The sequence below is a fragment of the Delphinapterus leucas genome, chromosome 3 (assembly GCF_059928025.1).
Source record: "Delphinapterus leucas isolate spDelLeu-1000000601 "Yukka" chromosome 3, BTC_Dleu_Yukka2, whole genome shotgun sequence".
NCBI classification, from domain to species: domain Eukaryota; kingdom Metazoa; phylum Chordata; class Mammalia; order Artiodactyla; family Monodontidae; genus Delphinapterus; species Delphinapterus leucas.
In genome coordinates, this window is record NC_143131.1 from 57,920,773 (window position 1) to 57,944,003 (window position 23,231).

General features: G+C 44.5%; 2 protein-coding genes across 8 annotated transcripts in view; one reads left to right on the plus strand and one right to left on the minus strand.

Moving 5' to 3' along the window:
- MAP1B (microtubule associated protein 1B) overlaps nt 1-16,338 on the plus strand; it is a 96,769-nt gene extending 80,431 nt beyond the window's left edge. For all 3 annotated transcript variants that reach the window (XM_089908977.1, XM_089908978.1, XM_089908980.1), the window contains 3 exons: nt 14-6,536; nt 9,459-9,697; nt 10,822-16,338. In XM_089908977.1, coding sequence (XP_089765103.1) covers nt 14-6,536; nt 9,459-9,697; nt 10,822-10,977 — 6,918 coding nt within the window. In that variant the 3' untranslated portion in view covers nt 10,978-16,338. The remainder of the gene's footprint in view (nt 1-13; nt 6,537-9,458; nt 9,698-10,821) is intronic.
- Nucleotides 1-23,231, minus strand: part of MRPS27 (mitochondrial ribosomal protein S27) — a 124,755-nt gene that overhangs the window by 9,955 nt on the left and 91,569 nt on the right. For 2 of the 5 annotated variants that reach the window (XR_016392676.1, XR_016392675.1), the window contains exons 11-14: nt 15,718-15,902; nt 12,054-12,188; nt 9,172-9,253; nt 6,291-6,968 (exon numbers count right to left, since the gene is read on the minus strand). Coding sequence is in view for 2 of the 5 variants with exons in the window: in XM_089908981.1 (XP_089765107.1) it covers nt 22,642-22,734 (93 nt within the window). In the remaining 3 variants the exon portion in view is untranslated. The other 3 variants (XR_002647654.2, XM_089908983.1, XM_089908981.1) reach the window with 3 other exon arrangements.

Genomic DNA, 23,231 nt, shown 5'->3' on the forward strand with positions numbered 1-23,231 from the left:
TTTTAAATCCCAGATTGGGGAGTTACTGAGTACCACCCATCCTGCCAACAAAGCCAGCTTAACCCTTTTCTGTCCCGAAGAAGGGGACTGGAAAAACTCCAATCTTGACAGACATAATCTCCAAGACTTCATCAATATTAAACTCAACTCCGCTTCTATATTGCCAGAAATGGAAGGACTTTCCGAGTTTACCGAGTATCTCTCAGAATCCGTGGAAGTCCCATCTCCCTTTGATATCCTAGAACCTCCCACATCAGGTGGATTTCTGAAGCTATCCAAGCCCTGCTGTTACATTTTTCCAGGAGGGAGGGGCGATTCTGCATTGTTTGCAGTGAATGGATTCAATATGCTCATCAACGGAGGATCAGAAAGAAAATCCTGCTTCTGGAAGCTCATCCGACACTTGGACCGAGTGGACTCCATCCTGCTCACCCACATTGGGGATGACAATTTGCCTGGAATAAACAGCGTGCTCCAGCGGAAAATCGCAGAGCTCGAGGAAGAACAGTCCCAGGGCTCCACCACAAATAGTGACTGGATGAAAAACCTCATCTCCCCCGACTTAGGAGTTGTGTTTCTCAATGTACCTGAAAATCTGAAAAACCCAGAGCCAAACATCAAGATGAAGAGAAGCATAGAAGAAGCTTGCTTCACTCTCCAGTACCTAAACAAATTGTCCATGAAGCCAGAACCTCTGTTCAGAAGTGTAGGCAATACCATTGATCCTGTCATTCTTTTCCAAAAAATGGGAGTTGGTAAACTAGAGATGTATGTGCTTAACCCAGTCAAGAGCAGCAAGGAAATGCAGTACTTTATGCAGCAGTGGACTGGCACCAACAAAGACAAGGCTGAACTAATCCTGCCTAACGGTCAAGAAATAGACATCCCAATTTCCTACTTAACTTCAGTCTCATCTTTGATCGTGTGGCATCCAGCAAACCCTGCAGAGAAAATCATCCGAGTCTTATTTCCTGGCAACAGCACCCAATACAATATCCTGGAAGGACTGGAAAAGCTCAAACATTTGGACTTCCTGAAGCAGCCACTGGCCACTCAGAAGGATCTAACTGGCCAGGTGGCCACCCCTGCTGTGAAACAAGTAAGACTGAAGCAGAGGGCCGACAGCCGGGAGAGCCTGAAGCCTGCTGCAAAGCCACTCCCCAGCAAATCTGGGCGAAAGGAGTCAAAAGAAGAAACCCCTGAAGTCACAAAAGTTAATCACGTGGAAAAGGCACCCAAAGTTGAAAGCAAAGACAAGGTAATGGTGAAAAAAGACAAACCAGTAAAAACAGAAACCAAACCTCCAGTGACAGAAAAGGAGGTGCCCAGCAAAGAAGAGCTGCCTCCGGCCAAAGCCGAGGGGCCTGAAAAGCAAGGCACAGACGTCAAACCCAAAGTCACCAAGGAGAAGACTGTGAAAAAGGAAACAAAGGCAAAACCCGAAGAAAAGAAAGAGGAGAAGGAAAAGGAAAAGCCAAAGAAAGAAGTGGCTAAAAAGGAGGACAAAACACCTGTCAAGAAGGAGGAAAAACCAAAAAAGGAAGAGGTGAAAAAGGAAGTCAAAAAAGAAATCAAGAAAGAAGAGAAAAAAGAAGTCAAAAAAGAGGTTAAGAAAGAAACCCCACTGAAGGAAGCCAAGAAGGAAGTTAAGAAGGAGGAAAAGAAGGAAATTAAAAAGGAGGAAAAGGAACCCAAAAAAGAAATTAAGAAACTTCCTAAAGACACAAAGAAATCACCTACTCCCGTATCTGAAGCAAAAAAACCGGCTGCATTAAAACCAAAAGTACCCAAGAAGGAAGAGACTGTCAAGAAAGATTCTGTTGCTGCTGGGCAGCTGAAGGAGAAGGGGAAAATTAAAGTCGTTAAGAAGGAAGGCAAGGCCGCAGAGGCTGTGGCCGCGGCCGCCGGCACCATGGCCACTGCGGCGGCTGTGGCGGCAGCGGCTGGAATAGTGACCGCGGGCCCCGCCAAAGAACTCGAAGCCGAGAGGTCCCTTATGTCATCCCCCGAGGATCTGACCAAGGACTTTGAAGAGCTGAAGGCTGAAGAGGTCGACGTAGCAAAAGACATCCAGCCTCAGCTGGAGCTGATCGAAGATGAAGAGAAACTGAAGGAAAGCGAGCCCGTCGAAGCCTATGTCATCCAGAAAGAGACAGAAGTTACCAGAGGTCCTGCCGAGTCCCCCGATGAGGGAATCACCACCACTGAAGGGGAGGGTGAGTGCGAGCAAACCCCCGAGGAGCTGGAGCCCGTCGAGAAGCAGGGGGTGGAGGACACTGAAAAGTTTGAAGACGAAGGAGCGGGTTTTGAGGAGTCCTCCGAGACCGGAGACTATGAAGAGAAGGCGGAAACCGAGGAGGCCGAGGAGCCAGAAGAGGACGGAGAGGAGAGCGTGTGTGTGAGCGCCTCCAAGCACAGCCTGGCGGCGGAGGAGGAGAGCGCCAAGGCTGAGGCCGACGGGCACGTCAAGGAGAAGAGGGAGTCGGTGGCCAGTGGTGATGACCGAGCAGAAGAAGACAGGGACGAGGTACTGGAGAAGGGAGAAGCTGAACAATCCGAGGAGGAGGGCGACGAGGAGGACAGAGCCGAGGATGCCAGAGAGGAAGACTACGAGCCTGAAAAGGCTGAAGCTGAAGATTACGTGATGGCCGTGGTTGACAAGGCTGCGGAGGCTGGCGGTGCCGAGGACCAGTATGGATTCCTTACCACGTCCGCCAAGCTAGCGGGAGCCCAGGCTCCTGTCCAAGAACCTGCATCTTCAATTCACGATGAGACTTTACCCGGAGGCTCGGAGAGTGAGGCCACTGCCTCCGACGAGGAGAATCGGGAGGACCAGCCTGAAGAATTCACTGCCACCTCCGGCTACACCCAGTCTACCATTGAGATATCCAGCGAGCCCACCCCCATGGACGAGATGTCTACTCCTCGAGATGTGATGAGCGACGAGACCAACAATGAAGAGACCGAGTCCCCATCTCAAGAATTTGTAAACGTCACCAAGTACGAGTCTTCACCGTATCCTCAGGAATACCCCAAACCTGCCGTGACATCACTCAACGGACTGTCTGAAGGGTCGAAAACAGATGCCACTGATGGGAAGGATTACAGTGCTTCAGCCTCCACCATCTCACCACCCTCGTCCATGGAGGAAGACAAATTCAGCAGGTCTGCTCTACGTGATGCCTACTGCTCTGAAGAGAGAGACGTGAGAGCTAGTGCCACGCTGGAGATCAAAGACGTCGTCTCAGCAGTTTCAGATGAAAAACTTAGCCCACCCAAGAGCCCGTCCCTGAGTGCATCTCCACCATCACCCATAGAAAAGACCCCGGTGGGTGAACGTAGCGTGAACTTTTCTCTGACGCCCAGTGAGATTAAAGTCTCAGCAGAGGCAGAAGTAGTCCCAGCATCTCTGGAGGCGACCCAAGAAGTAGTGGAAGAACACTGTGCCAGTCCTGAGGATAAGACCCTGGAAGTGGTGTCTCCATCTCAGTCTGTGACTGGCAGTGCTGGCCACACACCGTACTACCAATCTCCCACTGATGAGAAATCTAGTCACCTTCCCACAGAGGTCATTGAAAAACCAGCGCCAGTCCCAGTGAGCTTTGAATTCGGTGATGCCAAAGATGAGAGCGAACGGGCTTCCATAAGCCCCATGGATGAACCTGTGCCTGACTCGGAGTCTCCTATTGAAAAAGTTTTGTCTCCTTTACGGAGCCCTCCCCTAATTGGTTCTGAGTCTGCATATGAAAGTTTTCCAAGTGCGGATGACAAGGCTCCTGATAGATGTACCGAAAGCCCCTTTGAAGGAAAGAATGGAAAAGAAGGCTTTCCAGACCAAATAAGTCCAGTTTCTGACATGACTTCCACTGGTCTTTCCCCAGACAAACAACAGGAAGGGAAAAGCACAGACTTTATACCGATAAAGGAAGACTTTGGTCAAGAAAAGAAAACTGATGATGTTGAAGCCATGAGTTCTCAAGCAGGACTGGCTTTAGATGAAAGGAAGTTAGGAGGAGATGTTTCTCCTACACAAATAGATGTCGGTCAGTTTGGATCTTTTAAAGAAGACACTAAGATGTCCATTTCTGAAGGCACTATCTCAGACAAGTCAGCTACCCCTGTTGATGAGGGTGTGGCAGAAGACACATACTCTCACATGGAGGGTGTGGCCTCGGTCTCCACAGCTTCTGTGGCTACAAGCTCATTTCCAGAGCCGACAACAGATGACGTGTCTCCCTCGCTGCATGCTGAGGTTGGTTCCCCACATTCCACTGAAGTAGACGACTCCCTTTCGGTATCTGTCGTGCAAACGCCTACCACTTTCCAGGAAACAGAAATGTCTCCGTCTAAAGAAGAATGCCCAAGACCAATGTCAATTTCTCCACCAGACTTCTCCCCTAAAACAGCCAAGTCTAGGACACCAGTTCAAGATCACAGATCTGAACAATCCTCGATGTCTATTGAATTTGGCCAGGAATCCCCTGAGCATTCCCTTGCTATGGACTTCAGTCGTCAGTCTCCAGATCACCCTACAGTGGGTGCAAGTATGCTTCACATCACTGAAAATGGGCCAACTGAGGTGGACTACAGTCCTTCTGACATGCAGGACTCTAGTTTATCACACAAGATCCCACCAACGGAGGAGCCGTCCTACACCCAAGATAATGATCTTTCTGAGCTCATCTCAGTCTCTCAGGTGGAGGCCTCCCCATCCACCTCCTCCGCACATACCCCTTCTCAGATCGCTTCTCCTCTCCAAGAAGATACTCTATCCGATGTTGTTCCTCCCAGAGATATATCCGTATATGCCTCGCTCACCGCTGAAAAAGTGCAAAGTCTGGAAGGCGAGAAGCTCTCACCAAAATCTGATATCTCTCCACTCACCCCGAGAGAGTCCTCTCCTTTGTATTCCCCTAGTTTTTCAGACTCTACCTCTGCAGTCAAAGAGAGCACGGCAGCTTGCCACACTGCCTCTCCCCCACCAATGGGTGCAGCATCTGCAGAGCCATATGGCTTCCGTGCCTCCATGTTATTTGATACGATGCCACACCATCTAGCCTTGAAGAGAGATTTGACCACATCCAGCCTGGAGAAGGACAGTGGAGGGAGGACACCTGGAGACTTCAGCTATGCCTATCAGAAACCTGAGAAGACAACCAGGTCCCCAGATGAAGAAGGTTACGACTATGAGGCTTATGAGAAAACCACCCGGACCCCAGATGTGAGTGGCTATTACTATGAGAAAACAGAGGGCACCACCAAATCCCCATGTGACAGAGGCTACTCCTATGAGACCATTGAGAAAACCACCAAGACTCCCGAAGATGGTGGCTATGCCTATGAAATTACTGAAAAGCCCACACAGAGCCCCGAAGAGTCTGGGTACGCATACGAGATAAGTGAGAAGACAATAAGGACCCCTGAAGTGAGTGCTTACAGCTATGAAAAGACTGAGCGGTCTCAAAGGCTCCTGGATGACATCAGCAATGGCTATGACGACTCTGAAGAGGGTGGCCACACACTTGGGGATTCCAGCTACTCTTATGAGACCACCGAGAAAACTGCCAGTTTCCCCGGGTCTGAAAGTTACTCCTATGAGACATCGACAACAACTACACGAACCCCTGTTACCTCCGCATACTGTTATGAGACCCCCGATAAAAGCGCTAGAACCCCCCAGACGTCTACATATGCCTTTGAGACTTCAGACCAGCGCTACACTGCTGAAAAGAAGTCCCCCTCCGAGGCTCGCCAGGATGTTGACTTATGCCTTGTGTCCTCCTGTGAATACAAGCATCCCAAGACGGAGCTTTCACCCTCCTTCATTAATCCCAATCCTCTCGAGTGGTTTGCCAGTGAAGAGCCAACGGAAGAATCGGAGAAGCCCCTCACCCAATCAGGGGGAGCCCCACCACCTCCTGGAGGAAAGCCCCAGGGCCGACAATGTGATGAAACCCCTCCCACCTCAGTCAGCGAGTCAGCCCCGTCCCAGACTGACTCTGATGTCCCCCCAGAGACAGAAGAGTGCCCCTCCATCACAGCTGATGCGAATATCGACTCGGAAGATGAATCAGAAACCATCCCCACAGACAAAACCGTCACATACAAACACATGGATCCACCTCCGGCCCCCATGCAGGACCGCAGCCCTTCTCCACGCCACCCTGATGTGTCCATGATGGACCCGGAGGCCTTGGCCATTGAGCAGAACCTGGGCAAAGCTCTGAAGAAGGACCTGAAGGAGAAGACCAAAACCAAAAAGCCAGGTACAAAGACCAAGTCATCCTCACCTGTCAAGAAGGGTGATGGCAAGTCCAAGCCCTCTGCAGCTTCACCCAAGCCAGGGGCCTTGAAGGAATCCTCAGATAAGGTGTCCCGAGTGGCTTCTCCTAAGAAGAAGGAATCTGTGGAAAAAGCAACAAAAACCACCACCACCACTCCTGAGGTCAAAGCCGCACGTGGGGAAGAGAAAGACAAGGAGACCAAGAATGCCGCGAATGCCTCCACATCCAAATCGGTAAAGACGGCGACTGCAGGTAGGTGGAAGGTGCTGGCATCCTGGTACAGGGCACGACAATTCTACTTTTCACTGCAGCCTCTGCATTTCCATTTGACTTTGTACTGGGGAGGTGAGAGAACACAACTTGGTGCTCTCCCTTCCCTTCACTGTTTTCTTCTGCCAAAAGGTATAGATCTCAGCCCAGTGTAGCCTGTAGGCCTGGGGGTAGCTCAGCTTATGGCCCAGGGCAGCTCTGATTTCCCAGATGCGACCCCTGGGTTTGCTCCCTTTTGCAACACAGCAACCGCAGCCTTGTTCTCAATCTTCAGAACCAAGGATGTGTGTTTCAGGCTCCTCGGGAAGATTCTGTTGGCATTGGCTTCGGCCACGCCGGCCCCAGAATCAAGTTGAGGTGACACAGGCCAGGAGCTCTCAAAGGCCTAGGGAGAACCAGAGTTCCAAGCCAAGCCTGGAATAAGCAGCATAGGTCCAAGATTTAGGTCCCATTTTTTAAAAATAAAAACATTTAAAATAAAGTTATAACATTTTAAAAATTAAAAGTTATACAGTTTTTAAATAGAAAAAAATGACCAGGCTGGAGATGCATCCCCATTAAAGGCAATGCTTTGATCAACCAGCGAATTCACTTGACCACTGGGTACCCAGTACAAATAGACAGAAAAGCATCCAAGGCTCTACTTATCCCATTCTGACCACACGGCCTCACTAACAGAGACTCAGCATTCTATTTCAGATTGAAATTCCACTTGGCAAGAGCAGATATCCCTGACTTCAGATTCTTAGATTTATCAAGGTCTCAGCAATGACCTGGGTTTTTGATGGAGCAGGTCTCTGATGGCCCAGCTTCATTTTGTTGCTTCAAACCAATTACAGGGATTTTAATTCATATATTTTATTTGCTTTACACAGTTATTCAGGGATTTTAGATCACAGTTCACAAAGTAACATAAATTGACTCAAACGTGTAAAGCAAACAGTAATTTAAGCAACACTTCCTTGATTTATTATGGAAAATCTGAGAGATGAACCTTTGGGACTCTCAAATTCAGTACATTTTAGGAAGTATTAGTTACAGGTACAAATTTTTACTTTTAAGCAACATGGAGCATCAATTTCAAGACTCAGGTCTTAGCAGGTTTCCTCTTTTTACTTGCATGTAGAAAACAAACTGAATTTGTTCATGCTTAGACTTAATGGAAAACCACCAGATAATTAACTCCTTGATCTAAAGGACTTGACAACTTGACCTGCACTTAGGAGAAAACATGAAATCCATCCAAACAGATAAAATCCAACTGAAATCTGCTACCAAACTTGCTGAACATACACTCTAGCCCTCACAAGTGATTTATATTTTAAACTTTTTTTTTTTTTTTTTTTTGGTCACTTAAAGAGAGAATTTTGAGGCAAAGTGAGTTAATTTGAACTTACTTTGAAGATGCTTCCCCAGTAGTTTTTTAAAAAGATAAAATTGCACTATTAATTAATTTTAAAACAAACCTGGGTCGACGTCTGGCTTGGGCTGCTATGAACAATGTTCAAGGGTGTTGATGGGAGTGATTTAGTGTGCAAGGGGAAACCGCAGACATTTTTAAATATTAGAATGTAACTCACAAACTTCTGTTACAAGTCAGAATTCTCGGGGAGACTTACACATGGATATGTTGAGGGCTTTTAGCTTAGGTTCATTATAAAGGCTGGCTAATCTATTCATAAAATGAGTCGGTTTATCCAAATACCAGTTTGGCTGATTCTCACCACGTCCCTGCCCCCACTGAAAATAAAATTAGACCAATTCACTGCTGGTTTCGACTCTGGGATGACAGCCTCTATACATCCCATGGAGAAAGGCAAGAGGATTAAATATATAGGGTCCAGCTAGTATTTTAAATGGCTTTACAGCAGTGGTCTCAAACCAACCAGATACACATTAGCATCAGCTGGGGTGCTTTTAAAAAATGGTGGTGCCCAGCCCAATTAAGCGAGACTCTGGGGCATGGGGCCTGGTATTAAGCGTGCTAAGTGATTCTAATCATGTGGCCAGGGAAAGAATCACTGCCTTAGAATGCTAGTTGTATTAATGTTTCAAAAAGTTTAAACCTTCTAATTAGAGCAAATCAGAAAGCCAGCTCACCAAACAAGGTGCCCAGAAACTTTGGGGTTAGTCTGAATCTTTACTTTGCCCGGGCTTTCTGATTTAGACTGGGAATTTTGGCTGCTACGTGCCCCTGACCTCAGTCTGGTATGTCCTGATTGGCTAGAGAAAGCCTGGTCTTTCTGACCCTTCCTCTTGCCTCATACCTCTTGGTATCCGATCTTGTCTAAGGAGAGACGTCTCACATTTTAGAGTACTGTCCTACGGAGAGAATACAGTGTTTCATCAGTTGATGAATGAGGCTGAGGTGCTGAGGGTCTTGGAAATCATATGATGTTAATTAAGATCTGACCATTGGCTAGGTCGAATGTGAGGGTATGATATTCAGCTGTGGGCAAAATTGCTTTCAAATGAGATCTTAACTGGATTACAAAGATTGCTTAACTGTGTTTTACCAAATGCAGATATTTTCTTTTGTCCTTTAGAAATCTGTTTCTTAGACCACTTTTCAAATTAAAATGCACATTAGTAGCTCTTTCAGAAGGAGTGTTACTACCTAGTTCCATCTTTGAGGAAGGCCTGAACTCTTCTTCCTAATGGGTTGTCCACAAAGGGAAACATTCCATTCTTCAGTTCTCCTGTTGAGATGGTAAACAACCAGGTCATATTTTCTCAAACTGCCAGTGTTAAATGCCCTCTATGAGAGAGGGGAATGCCCAGTACCCCCTCCCCATGCCCTAGAGGACCTTCTTGGGAAGGAGTAGGGAAGGTGTACCGGACAGATGGGTCTCTTCGCATTCCTGTGACCCCGGCTTTCTCTTTATTTTTGTTCATTTACCGAAGGGCCAGGAAACACCAAGACATCCAAGCCCTCAGCTGTGCCTCCAGGCCCCCCTGTGTACTTGGACCTGTGCTATATTCCCAACCACAGCAACAGTAAGAACGTCGATGTTGAATTTTTCAAGAGAGTGAGGTCGTCCTACTACGTGGTGAGTGGGAATGACCCCGCTGCTGAGGAGCCCAGCCGGGCTGTCCTGGATGCCTTGTTGGAAGGGAAGGCCCAGTGGGGCAGCAACATGCAGGTAAGAGCTCCAGGACGGTGTCCGCACTGCACAGGGAGCTGTGTCCAGAGGCAGAGGGAAGGGATCATGTTTGATGAGGCACCATTATGACTGTGGATCCACATGAGGTACCCTGGGGGGTCTGCCACACGTAAACTGTCCTGAGGACAAAGTAGACTTAACACACAGAAGGTGGTCTAAAAGTATTCTTGTTACCACCAGCCACCAGGGACTTGGAGGAAAGCCACTTTACCACCCTAAAGCATAATACATTTATCTGCAAAATGGGACCAAGATTACTTGCCCTTCACCCTAATATACCAAGAATATTAACCAATGTAACCAAGTGGTCATATTTCCATGTGATGCGGATGAGGACTTGTCTTTACTCCTTTGTGCTTCACAAGTAGACCAAAGCTTGGAATATGGCCGTTTAGAAAATCGGCTGTCCAGTGAGATGCTGCAGGAGGGGCACTGCTGAAAATGGTCCCCAGCAGGATACTCCCGGCTCCCAAGCATCATAACTAGGCACGAACCACTCTTAATACTATGTCAGCTATGGTTTTTGCTTATCTAAGTTTTCCTTATGGTTTTTGTACAGTCATTCAGTAAACTGTGCTTGCATAACATTGAATAGAAATGCTGGTTATTTCATCATATGAAATCTATGAGAAACACCCAGTGGCCTCTTACTGAATACGAGGTGGAATTTTTACTGTTCAAGTCAGTGCCTGCCTACCCACCCAACTCCTCTGCCCCTAAGCACACACACAAATTAAAGATACAAACGTTTGTTCTTAGGATCAGTTATGTTAAAGGAAATACAAGAAATTCCACCTTAACCGAAGCACTTCTCTTAACACTAAAGAACTGAAAAACCTACGACTCATTGATAAACTAATTAGCTAGTCATGACGTGCTTTTGGTTCCAGTGTTCAGCTCCCCCAGAAAAACTGATTTTTTGGCAGCTTTATTCTGGTTCCTAGAAAACGTTAAGTTGAAAAATTCTTCGAATTTCCTAAGGACAATAGAAGATTTTTCTCTTTGCCCTTCTTTTTCTAATGGTCTAATACCTCACTGTTCTGTTTGTTTTTCATCCGATTTCCGGTTCTGCTCTTCAGCAGCTGTTTTCTCTCTCCCTGCAGGTAACCCTGATCCCAACGCATGACTCGGAAGTGATGAGGGAATGGTACCAGGAGACCCATGAGAAACAGCAGGAGCTCAACATCATGGTTTTAGCAAGCAGCAGTACCGTGGTTATGCAAGACGAGTCCTTCCCTGCATGTAAGATTGAACTGTAACAACCAGACCAGCCGCACCACAGGGTTTGAACTTTGTTTCCAGAAATTCTTCAGTTTGAAACCACCTTTTCTAACAAAAGTCAATTCACCTAAATAAGTCGCTGAACTGTTACCTGCCAAACGCTATACTGTGTCATGGTGATACAAGTCACTAATATTTCTCAGTTTTTGCTGATTGCTAAGGGAAGTAGCAGTCTTCCCACACTAGGGTTCAAGTTACTGCAAAATTACCTACCCCAGTTCATCTCTGCTGAACATTTGGAAACCATGCACTAGCAAACCCAACTGATTTCTGCTAGGTAGAGGCATCTGTCTTAGAGAGAGAAAGAGAGAGAGAGCGCGCACGCACAAAAGAGAGGGAATGCAGAACAGAGAGAGAGAGAGAGAAAATGAGAAAGAAAAAAAGAATGCAAGAGGAGGAGATGTAATGGTAGAGAATGCTGGTGAGATACCAGAGAGAAAGAGAGAGCAGGGTGGGGCAGAGAAGAGAAAATAACCATTAGTTAGGTCTGCATTTTGTCTATTCTGTAGTTTGCATAGGCAAAGTTTGCAACTTGTGTCAGTCTGAGTCATCAAAAAGGGTCTTAATTTCCTAAAACAAGTTGGCTGGAAGAAAACGGAAAAGAACAACACTTGTAATGAGGGCATGTGAGATTTTTCACGCCTTAATTAAGCTCCTTCAGCTTGAAGGCTGCACACTGACAAAATGTAGTGAGTGTAGACTGGACATGCAAGTGGTTTGAACCCCATTCAGAACTCTCAGACTCTTCAAACACACGAGTAGATTGATCTAAGGCATGCTCCCAGCATCTGTGCACCCAGTTAGTCCATTCTGAGTCAATTAACCTGCATGTGGAGACACCCAAGTCCACCCCGATAAACAAGCAAATACCAAAGCAGTTGGGAGTACATACGGTAGACAATTTGCCTTAGGAAGTGACTTGAATGTACAAAGATACTTGATGCACTTATTTTTTAATGTGAGACAGCGAGTTTATAAAACATCCGTGTAGGATTATAGATACTCCAGTTAAAGGAGCATGTGTGTGCGCGTGGGAGGGGTACTAGGAGCTTACCTGATTGGTGCAACAGTCTGATGCTGAGCATTGCGTGTTGAATACCACCTCAGGCCCCTCAGCCAAGCAAGTTGAGCCTTTCATAGCTTCTTTACTACTGCAAGTTCAAGATTGAAACGGCTTCTATGATCAGAACTGGGAAAACAGTGAATCTTAATGGTGGAAGAGGTTCTCAGCAAGTGTACAGTATTTAGCTTCCCTCATCTTACATTGGCTTTTTATTTTTAATTTTCCATTAATTTCAGCATAATTATGGGAACAAGTGTACAGAAGATTTTTTTTTTTTTTTAGATATGTGAGAACTTTTCATAGATGAACTTTTTAACAAATGTTTTCATTTACAGGAAAATGCAAAGAAAATTTTCAAGTGACAGTCTTTTTTTTTAAAGTGTTTCGTAAGACAAAAAAAATGAATCATGTTTTTAGAAGTTCTGGTGAGATTGAAGTCTGATATTGCAGTAATAATATTTATTAAAAGCCCATCGCTACCAGGAATAGTGATACCTCCCACCCCTTGAGTCCCATAACAAAAATCTGAGTATGTGCTATCTTAGAGTGGGAGAGAATGGCTACTTTTCCAGGCCTTTACGAGTACATCACCCAGTGGTATCCTACGTACTTCTTTCAAGATCTTCAACCATGAGGTAAAAGAGCCAAGACAAGTTCAAAGAACCCTAGCAAAAATTTGCTTTGGGATTTTCTTTTTTGGAAAAAAAAAACAAAGAAAAATACGTTGAAAACAAATGAATTCCCAACTCCTACGGTTCATCATGTAGAGTTCAGAGATCATTTCCATCATTGTCATCATTGAACTATGAACCTGGGAAGCCAGAGATCATGATTAAAACTGACGTTAAGTTTCAAGTTGCAGATCAACGCACCCAGTGTTCAGATGTGGCAAACTTTTCAGTGACAGCTGTGCTGGGCTCTGTCGAGTTGCGTCTCCTGCAGACTCTTAAGATCTATGGAGTAGTCAACAATCACCTCGTTTTATTTTCTATGTTAGTTATTTATTTCAGAATTAACATTTTAGTTTATTTTTGTCTGATAAGTGTGTGTTTTGCACTGCTAACTACTACGAGGGTTTAAACAATGCTTCGTCCGGGTCCCTTCACCGAGGACCTAATGCAGTCTACTTAATGCTGTGAATTACATTTTTCAAATGTTTAATTTTTTAAAAAAATTAATATTCTATTTTTTTTTTAGGCTTCTCTAGAAATGCAGCTTTTATTTATTACCCTATTTCTTTGAAGTCCTTAAGAACAACGCATTGATTTAGGGTACAAAAAAACGAGCACACGATGGAAAACACATTGTGACAAAAAAGGATTTCAGTGAGTATAAACTCACCTACTTAACAGGTATTTTAAGAGACAACCTAAGATACTCAAGATGATTATTTAATAATTAGTTAAGTTGGTTCACATGATGCATTGGAAGAGAAACAGATTTCCAGCCTTCTTGCCAAATCCAGACCTCTGGTTGATTTTTCTTTGATAGAAGATGGAATTATTTTCCAATTTCCCAAATTAAATTTAACATGTACATTATTTTGCTTTAAGAAAAAAACCAAACATTTTAGGAAAATTATAGCCAGTCTTCAATTATAACCATTCTATCCCACTCCTTTTTTTTTTTTTTTTCTTTTCTTTTTTGCTATGGAATTTAATGGAAAAAATATACAAAAGCTGTCACTGGTCAGCTGGCTCATTTTCCTATGAAATAGATCAGTACCTTTCTCCATCCATTGTTCTCAGTGATGACCACAGAGCCTGAATATAACAGGAACACCAATATTTACATTACAGGTTGCTCCTGTCCTTCCAGACACCTTTCCTACCTGTGTGACTAACCTAATTTTGCTAGTTTCATAAATACACAATTAGTTTAGTAACAGCCATCACAATGTACCATGTACATTCATGGTGAGAGCTAAAGATTGACACAGACTTCTAGGAGCTTTATTCATACTGATTACTTAATCCAATTGTATAGATTGAATATTTGAGTGAAAGGAATTTACACTCTGTTTAAATGATGGGATTCCATCGAGATAGCACTCATGATCATGAACTTTTTGGTAGTATTCTTAAAATTCTACAGAGACTAAACGTTAGAGATGATCCTCCATTTTCAATTTTAACTAATTCTATCTCCTTTCTCAAAACCCAATCCCTGTGCATGCTTTCCCAGTCTTGTGGTGGGGCTGGATACAGTGACTGACCCTCCCCCCCCCCTTTCCCAACCCTTAAATGCCATTTTCCATGGTGTTCCAAAAAAAATGTTTTTTTTTCTTAACCTTACATATCATAGTGAATGGTTTCCCCAGTGTATATGAATGTTTTAAGTGTCTCCAATAGCTTACACAGTTTAGGAGCTTTCCAGTACTTATTTAATAAGATTTAATCATTTGCTAATGGAAATTTTATCACTTCCCATTTTCCCTGTTACCAAATTTCAGCTCTCAGGAGCTGCTCTACAATTCTAAAATTGCTTTTCTTGCCTCTTTAGTCACCTGTCACAGGAGGTTCTTGCTCAGTAATGACATTGTGAGTTAGATTAATAACTTTTTTTTTGCGCTTCAGATTTAGAAGAAAAGACCCTGTTTCCATCTGAAAGGAACTGTAAGCTTTTATCTTTTAACCAACTGAACAACACACCAAAAGCAGCCTAGGGGATGAGCATTTCTTTGAAAGCAATTAGGTTATTCACCTGGTATTAAAACTATTTACTATGAAAAAAAAATCTGTGACTTTATTAATTTAGAAGGCAGCATCAACAACTGAAAAGGAAGGGAAGAAATAAATAGCTTCTCTGCACTCATTTGGAGCTCCCCAAAAAAGGAGCCATCAAGATGGGGCATCAAGACCGGGGCTGCCCTTTTCAGAACGCCCCTGCGGCACTGAGTCAGGCTTACGGCGCTGCATGCAGCCCTTCTCCTTCCACCCTGGAAGGACATGGTCTTGAGCCTGGCTGAGAAGCACCTCCCACTCCTCTCTCTTGTTCTGAATGGTGTTTGTGTCAGTCTGCAGCTGTGTATGGTATTATGTCTTATAATCCTGCATCACTTCTATCCTATCCAGTCATATCTAATGTAGAAAATTAGTTTCCAGTGAAAGTAATATGTAGTGCTTTTATGATATTTGTGTGCAATATCCCCTCTTCCATTGAGGATATTTGATGTAAAAGAAAAAAAAACACCTCAGTTCCACAATAAAATACAAAAGTGGCAAAAGTTGGTGTGTGTGCTGTGTTGTCTTTTGTCGTGTGTTACTGAGTTGGGTGCGTTGGGGGGCTGGGGCGTGTATGGTGGGTTCATTCACAAGGGGTGATTGATTGTGTTCTTTTCAGAGTGGGCTCCCTGGCTTTTGGTAAACCGCTGAGAGGGCCCTGCTACTATTTCTACAACTGTTGTCTCATTATCCTTCATAGCCAAGCCCTAGAGGACCTTGGGGTCTAAGGACAGAAACCGGAAGATCAGAGAAAGAGTTAAAATTACTGCTTAAAAAGAAAAAGTCAACAGAGCAGTGTATCTGAAGGAGGATATTGGGAGGGTTTCCTACTAAATCACAATATAAACCAAAAACCAGGTTTTAATCTTAGCTCTGCCACACCTGGCTGTGTGACCTCAGTCACTTAATCCATCCGGAACTCCCTTTCTTACCTGTAAAATGAGAGGATTTGACAAGATGGTCAAACTGGATGACCCCTCCTAGGGCTGACTTTCTGGGGCTCTACAAAGTCATCACACTCGGTCATTATATCCAGTACGTTATCTCCTTTTTGGTTTCTTGCTCAGTTACAGAGTAAGCTCTATATAACATAATATGCTGTGGATTGGATTCACACCTAGGAAATAAAAGTTTTTTAGGAAAAGTGATGATAAATAATAAAAAAAAAAGAAAAAAAGGAGGAATTCTCCTCAGTCATTCAATGATTATTGTACCTTTACTCTATACCCAGCAGTGGGTAAGACCATGGGGGTTTAAAGGTGAGCAAAACATAAGTCCTGCCCTAACTGAACGTGGTGACTGGGACTCCCAAAATCCAAGGATGAGTGAAGGTGACCATAGGAAAAGCACCAGAAATGATGTCTAAACTGAGACTGTGTGTGTGTGGTGTGTGTGTGCCTCAATTCCCGCCACAGAAGACGTGCCCACAGAGTGATCAACAGACCTCCAGTACCTGGTCTTGTCTGTCCTCAGAGATGGTCCTTTGGCCTCAAAAGGCCACTGCAGCCTGTCTGAAGTCATAGTGATGTTCCTCTGTCACAAACACTCCTTTTAATCTTACACTGTGCTTCCAAGCCATGGGGCTGGTCGACCGGTCCCATTAGAAGTCACTGTGTACCAGAAGGCATTCTGAAATCCCTCCAGAAATTAAAGGGTTTTAAGCATGTGAGCACTCAGGGTGGGAAATAATCACCAAGAGATTTTGATTACATCTGTCAGATTAAATTTAAATAAGTTGTTTTCTATTCCACTGGCAAACTACTCAGTTCCAGGAAGTCTTTCTGGCCTGAACACAGGGTGACCAAGCATCCTGCTTTGCCCAGGACTGCCCTGGTTTCAGCATGGGAAGTCCTGTGTCCCAGGAGACCCCCTCAGCCCCAGGGAAGCCCCAGAGTTGACCATACCTGAACCCCTCTGTGTGTTTCTATCCCACTCCCTCCAGACCGAGCACGGCGGAGATGGTGACAAGTTCATCTCCTTCCAGCTGGTCCTTTTCTACTTTGAAGGTAGCTTTTCTGTTTTCCTATTTTGCAGGCAAATCAACAAAGTTCTGTTAAGGTACTATGACTACATTTTCTTTCTCTTTATAAATGTATTGCTCATTCTAGATGCTTCTCTGTGTCCCTTCAATGACCTTTCAACACACACTTGACTCATGAATTCTTGGGTCTCTTGCATAATCCTGGATCCCACCATTTCCTCTCTGATCTTATATTGTACGTCTTAGAAATGCACTGGAGCCATACAGGCAGACTGAGTTTTGGTCACAGTCAGTTCCTTTAATATGAGCAGTTCTGGCTAATTCTCTGGGGGTTACTGGCAATGTTTTCACAGATGATGGAACATCATTATGAGGCCACGTTCATGGGGTAATCACCTCTAAAAAGTAGGCACAGTTCTAGTTCATGGATTCGACTATCCCTGACTCAAACCAATAATGCATGTTACTTTAATGCAGTCTCATGGATTTAAATGCTATGTGTCAACTGATGACTTTTACAATTTGTATCTCCAGTCTGTACCTCTTCTCTGATCTCCAGACTCATATATTCAGCTGTCCATTAAAAGCTCCATTCGGGTGTGCAGTAGGGACCTTTAAAATATCCCAAATCAGATTTAACATGCCCTCAAATAAATCCCTGGTCTCCCCTGACTGCTTCTCCTTTTAGGCTTTTCCACCTCAGTAAATGGTACACACATCATCCCAGTTGCTCAGGTCAAAAATCTTGGCCCATCAGCAAATCTGCTGGCTCCACCTTCAAGACACACCCAGTCTAACCCCTTCTCCTCACTGCACTGTTAATACTGTTGTGCAGGCCAGTCATTTCTCCCCTGGATAACTGCAGTAGCCCCCTAACTGGCCTCCTGTTTCCTGTCCTTGCCCTCCAAATACCTGCACATAGCAGCTAGACTAGAATAATCCTCCAAAAATGTTAGGTTACACCACGCCATCCGGTGCTCAAAACCTTCAAATGGGTTCTCATCTCAGAGTAAAAGCCAGCGTCCTTACGAATGGGCTGGCAGTCTTCACCACCTGTCCTTTCCTTTACCCCTCATCTCCCTGGCCTCAAATCCTGCTGCTCTGCGCCTTGTGCAGTCCGCTCCAGCCACGTGGGCCTTCCTCATACACGCTAGGCACAGTTCCCTCCAGGGCCTCAGCACTGGTGTCTTTGTCTGCCACGCGTTTCCCCAGGCGACCGACCCCATGATCCTCAGCCTCATCCGCGTGGGTCTTTTCTCAAATGTCATCTTCTCAGGAAGGCCTTCCCTCACCGCCCCGTGTTAGGCTGCAACCTCCACCACTTAACCAGAACTCCATCCCTCTTCCTTGCTTTGTCTCTGTATCACATATCACCACGTGACATGTTATATACTTATTATGTGTCTCCTTCCGTACACTAGAAACACCACGAGGGAAGGGATCTTAGTCTATTTTGTTCCCTTCTGTATCCTCAGTGACTATTTTAACCATTCCTGACACACACTAGATGTTCAATAAATATTTGTTGAATGACTGAACGAATGAATGAACGTACGTAGTCCCAGGTTAGCACAGTGATGATAGGGGGTTGTTTGAAAGGGGCTTTGGAATCAGACAAGCATGGGTTCAAGCACTGTCCTTGCCACTTATTGTGTGGCCCTAGGCAATTCACATAAGTCTCAGTTTTCTTCTCTGCAAAATGAGGGTAATAATCCCTGCCCTGAAGGGTTGCTGTAAGGATTAGAGAGGATTTATTTAATTAGGATTAAATTACGTAGGAATGGGCATTCGCAAAGAGCAGTTGTTAAATATAATTTGTGTAATCAAGATGGGTACATGATTGCTTGTGAACCAGATCCGGGAAAACGCTGACAACCAACAGTGGCCCAGCAGACTGTCACTGGAGGAAACTTAGCGGGCATTCTTGCAGAGTCTATTCCAGATACTATCTTAGGCATATTAACCTCGGCATTTTAAGAATTAAAATGTTGAACTCTGCTGAGATGAAGCATCATGGAAACCAAAAGGGCAAGCAAATTCTCTTACCACTGGGTATATCAGAGGATATAATGTCCCTTTTATAAATCCTTTATAAACCTTCCCCAAAGTCCTTGATCTAGCATTTAAAGCCCATAATGGAATTTATTTTCAGACACTTCTTTTTTAAAGAACAAACCATTTTCTGAACATGTCCAGCTCAGATCTGGAATCATCACATTCATGTATAATAAACACAAAACCTAAGTGTCACTCACTGTTTTGTTTTAAACAAAGATCCTGGTGGTAACTGCCACACTCTCAGAGGCGTTGCCACCATCCTTTGTTTGGACGTCCTTGTTACCACACAGGTAATAACATCCTCATGGCAGCATGCAATGTCAGTGAAAAGGCCAAATCAATGAGGAAAGAAAAGGTTATTTTCAAGTGAAGAAGTTATTTAGAATAAAAGGCAACTTTCTGACATAACTATGTTTGTTAAAAAGTACTCCTTTCCCTGATTCACTAAAGCCAAAACTTCATCCCTTCCTCAGCCACACGACTGGGTGCAATGGTGTCGGGTTCCGCTGACTCAGGGGAGGAAGCAGCTTCATTGTGGAACTCAAGACTCCTGGTTCCAGCTACATACCCCCAGGTAGCAAATCATATAAATCACAGACAGCCTACGGACTGGGAGAAACTATTTGCAAATGATGCGACCGACAAGGGATTAATTTCCAAAATATACAAACAGCTCACACAATCCAATAACAAAAAAACAAACAACCCAATCCAAAAATGGGCAGAAGATCTAAACAGACATTTCCCCAAACAAGACATACAGATGGCCAAGAAGCACATGAAAAGATGCTCAACATCGCTAATTATTATAGAAATGCAAATCAATACTACAATGAGGTATCACCTCACACCAGTCAGAATGGCCATCATCAAAAAGTCTGCAAACAATAAATGCTGGAGAGGGTGTGAAGAAAAGGGAACCCTCTTACACTGTTAGTGGGAATGTAAATTGGTGCAGCCACCATGGAGAACAGTATGGAGGTTCCTTAAAAAACAAAAGTAGAGTTACCATATGATCCAGCAATCCCACTCCTGGGCATATATCTGGAAAAACTCAAATTCGAAAAGATACATGCACCCCAGTGTTCACAGCAGCACTATTTACAGCAGACAAGACATGGAAGCAACCTGAGTGTCCACTGACAGATGAATGGATAAAGATGTGGTACACACACACACACACACACACACACACACACACAGAATGGAATACTACTCAGCCATAAAAAAGAACGAAATAATGCCATTTGCAGCAACATGGATGGACCTAGAGAGTCTCATACTAAGTAGAATAAGTCAGACAGAGAAAGACAAATATGATATCACTTATATGTGGAATCTAAAATATGATACAAATGGACTTGTTTACAAAACAGAAACAGACTCACAGACATAGGAAACAAACTAATGGTTACCAAAGGGGAAAAGCGACAGGGGGGGTAAAGTAGGAGTTCGGGATTAGCAGATACAAACTACTACATATAAAATAGATAAACAAAGTCCCATTGTATAGTACAGGGAATGGTATTCAATATCTTGTAATAAACTAAAATGGAAAAAAATACATATATCTGAATCACTTTGCTGTACACCAGAAACTAACACAACATTGTAAATTAACTATACTTCAATTAAAAAAAAGAAAACAATCATATAAATCACCATTTATCCTTTTCCATATGGACTTTTCTGAGGAAGGATAATGGCCCACCCTCTATCACTGCATATTTTATACTCATATACAGTTAGACAAGAAACAACTAATGTACATCACTGCAAAAATTCCTGTGGCTGCCTGGCTCGTATACCCTAGACGAGGGTTTGTAAGCTTGGCACCACTGACATCTTGGACCAGATAGTTCTTTGTTATGAGGGCTGCCCTATGCACTGTAAGAGGTTTAGCAGCACCCCTGGACTCACTAATATGTTATTTCATTCAGAGTGAAAAAACGACTTTGATAAACCAGTTTTCAAGGCCTCTATTTGTAAAATGGACAAACTTCCCACACACATATCTGATGTCCACAGCCAGCTAGAAGGTATGAAAACAAAAGGCAAAGTTTGGTGCCAAGGCAACACAGCCCCAAGAAGAGGAGAGCAAGGTATGTGGACCTCATCATTGTTTTTTCTTCTTCTACTACTCTGCCTTTTTCTTCTATTTCTTCTTCCTTTTTTGGTGGGGGAGCGGGGGACGCGCAGGGTGGGTGTGGGTTCATTCCAGTTCCACTTAATTTCTCTTGAACACCTACTTTACACGACTCCATGGGGACGAAGAGGCCCATCTCTACCCCAAGACGGCCTGAGACAGACCTACGTGGCTAAAGCACAAAGCAGGTGATGACGATTTCCCTTCACTAGCGCTTTCCCATCTCTGGGCTTGAAGTGCTCTTGCTGTGAACACCCATATCACTTTGTGTCTCTAATGATCCTTTTTGGTTTATCAAGGGCAGGGCTTTTTCAACCACTCCATTATTATATCAAGAGGAAGGTTCAAGATACATCAAAAGGCACCTTTTGCTCAGTAAATTAACCATCATGCATGAAGCATGATAGGTGCATATGTGCCTGCCCCCTCTCTCTCCCTAGAATATAAGTTATTTGAGGGTAGGGTCTATCGTTTACTCGTCTGTGTAAACTCAACAGTTCTTAGTACAGTGCCCAGCATACAGTATGTGCCACACAGAGGCCTGTGAGCGCAGGAAAGCAGTGCCAGAACAGAGATAGCCTGTGTGCTGTAGCCACCAAGCTTCTAAGGGAGTGATCAGTGCTGCTAAACAGAGCAGAGGGGAAAGAATCATTGCAGTTGGTATGCAGCAGAGTGAAAGCCAAATTCTCAGGGTCTAATGAACCAGCAACGAACCAGTAAGTGGAGATACCCTTTTAAGAAGTTTGGAGACAAAAGGAAGGAGGGACAGGGAAGGAGCTTGACTGATGGCAGGATAAAGACATTTTTGTTTCTAAAAGGGAAGGAAGTCTTGAATAAGATTGCAGGCTTGGAAGAAGAAATCTGTAGAGACGATGCAAGATGGAAAGAGGAGATGGCTCTGGAATAGGCAGGCAGGTAAGGAATCAGGTCACAAGTGAAGAGCCTAACCTTGGAAAGGAGGGCGGGGACACCTATCACTTTGAAGTAGAAGGGATGATGGAGAGAACAGGAAAGGAGAGAGCTGTTAAGGCAGAAACAAGGGAGACTGAGGTTGTATTATGTGGCCTAAATTTTCTTGATAAAGCAGGAGGCAGGAACATCTGCTCACAGTTCTGGTGGGGCAAGGGTCTAGGGCTTAAGCAGACCCAATACAGAAGCTACTGAGGTAAAAACGAGAATCAGTAAGAGAAATGAAAGAACTACTAAGTTGAAGAGGACAGCTGTAAATCTGTAGAGGAATCAGCCTGACATTACAACTTTGTATGTCAAACTTAGTGGGTCAGAAGCAAGGAGACAGAGAACAAGTGGCGGTGTGTTTGTCTCCTAGGGCTGCTGTAACAAAGTACCAAAAACTGAGTGGCTTAAAAAAGCAGAACTGGAGGCTAGAAGTTCAAAATCAAGCTGTCAGCAGGGTCACACTCTCTGGTGGCTCCAGGAGACAATCCTTCCTTGTCTCTTCTGGCTTCTGCTGTTGGCTTGCAATCCTTGGCTTGTGGATGCACCACACCATTCAGGTAGCCATCTTCTCCCCGTGTGTCTTCACGTTGTCTTCCTTCTGTATCTATCTTTTGTCCAAATTTCTCCTTTTTATAATTTGATTTTAATTTGATCATCTTTGTAAAGACCTTATTTCCAGCTAAGGTCAGATTCTAAGGCATTGGGGTCAGGGCTTCAACATATTTTTTCCTTGGTGGTGGTGGGTGGACACCATTCAACCCATAACAGGTGGCTCCAAGGATACAGGTCTGTGGACGGCAAGTGGGCCTGGATAAAGGGAATGAGAAGAAGTTAGAGATGCGTCAGTGGGATGGGCCAACCACGGGGCCCAGACTGGAAGGAAGGCAAGCAGAGTCTGAATTCTGGAGATTGAGGGTTTGAGTGACAGGGTTAAGGCTAAGGGTTTGCAGGCAGAAAGTACAGGGAAGAGCTGGTTCTGCGGGAGTCACATGATGAGAGAAAGGGAAGACTGGGAGAATGCGACTTCAGGCTGTAAGATCTTGGATTAGTGATACGAGACTGGAGGTCTGGCTGTGACTATGGCAGGTCAGCTAGAGGGAAGGTCATCTGTTACAGTTCAGGTCATCCCCAGAGGCCAGGGTACTGACAGCAGTTTCTCCATCCACGTGGAAGAAATACAGACGGTGATATTGGTGAAAAGACCAAGGACAACTGTGGTCAGCTCTCACCATCTAGGAGGGTGGTAGGGTATCCTATAGCTCAGGGGAGGAGAGCCTGGGGAAACGGGAGTAGATGGTGGGGAA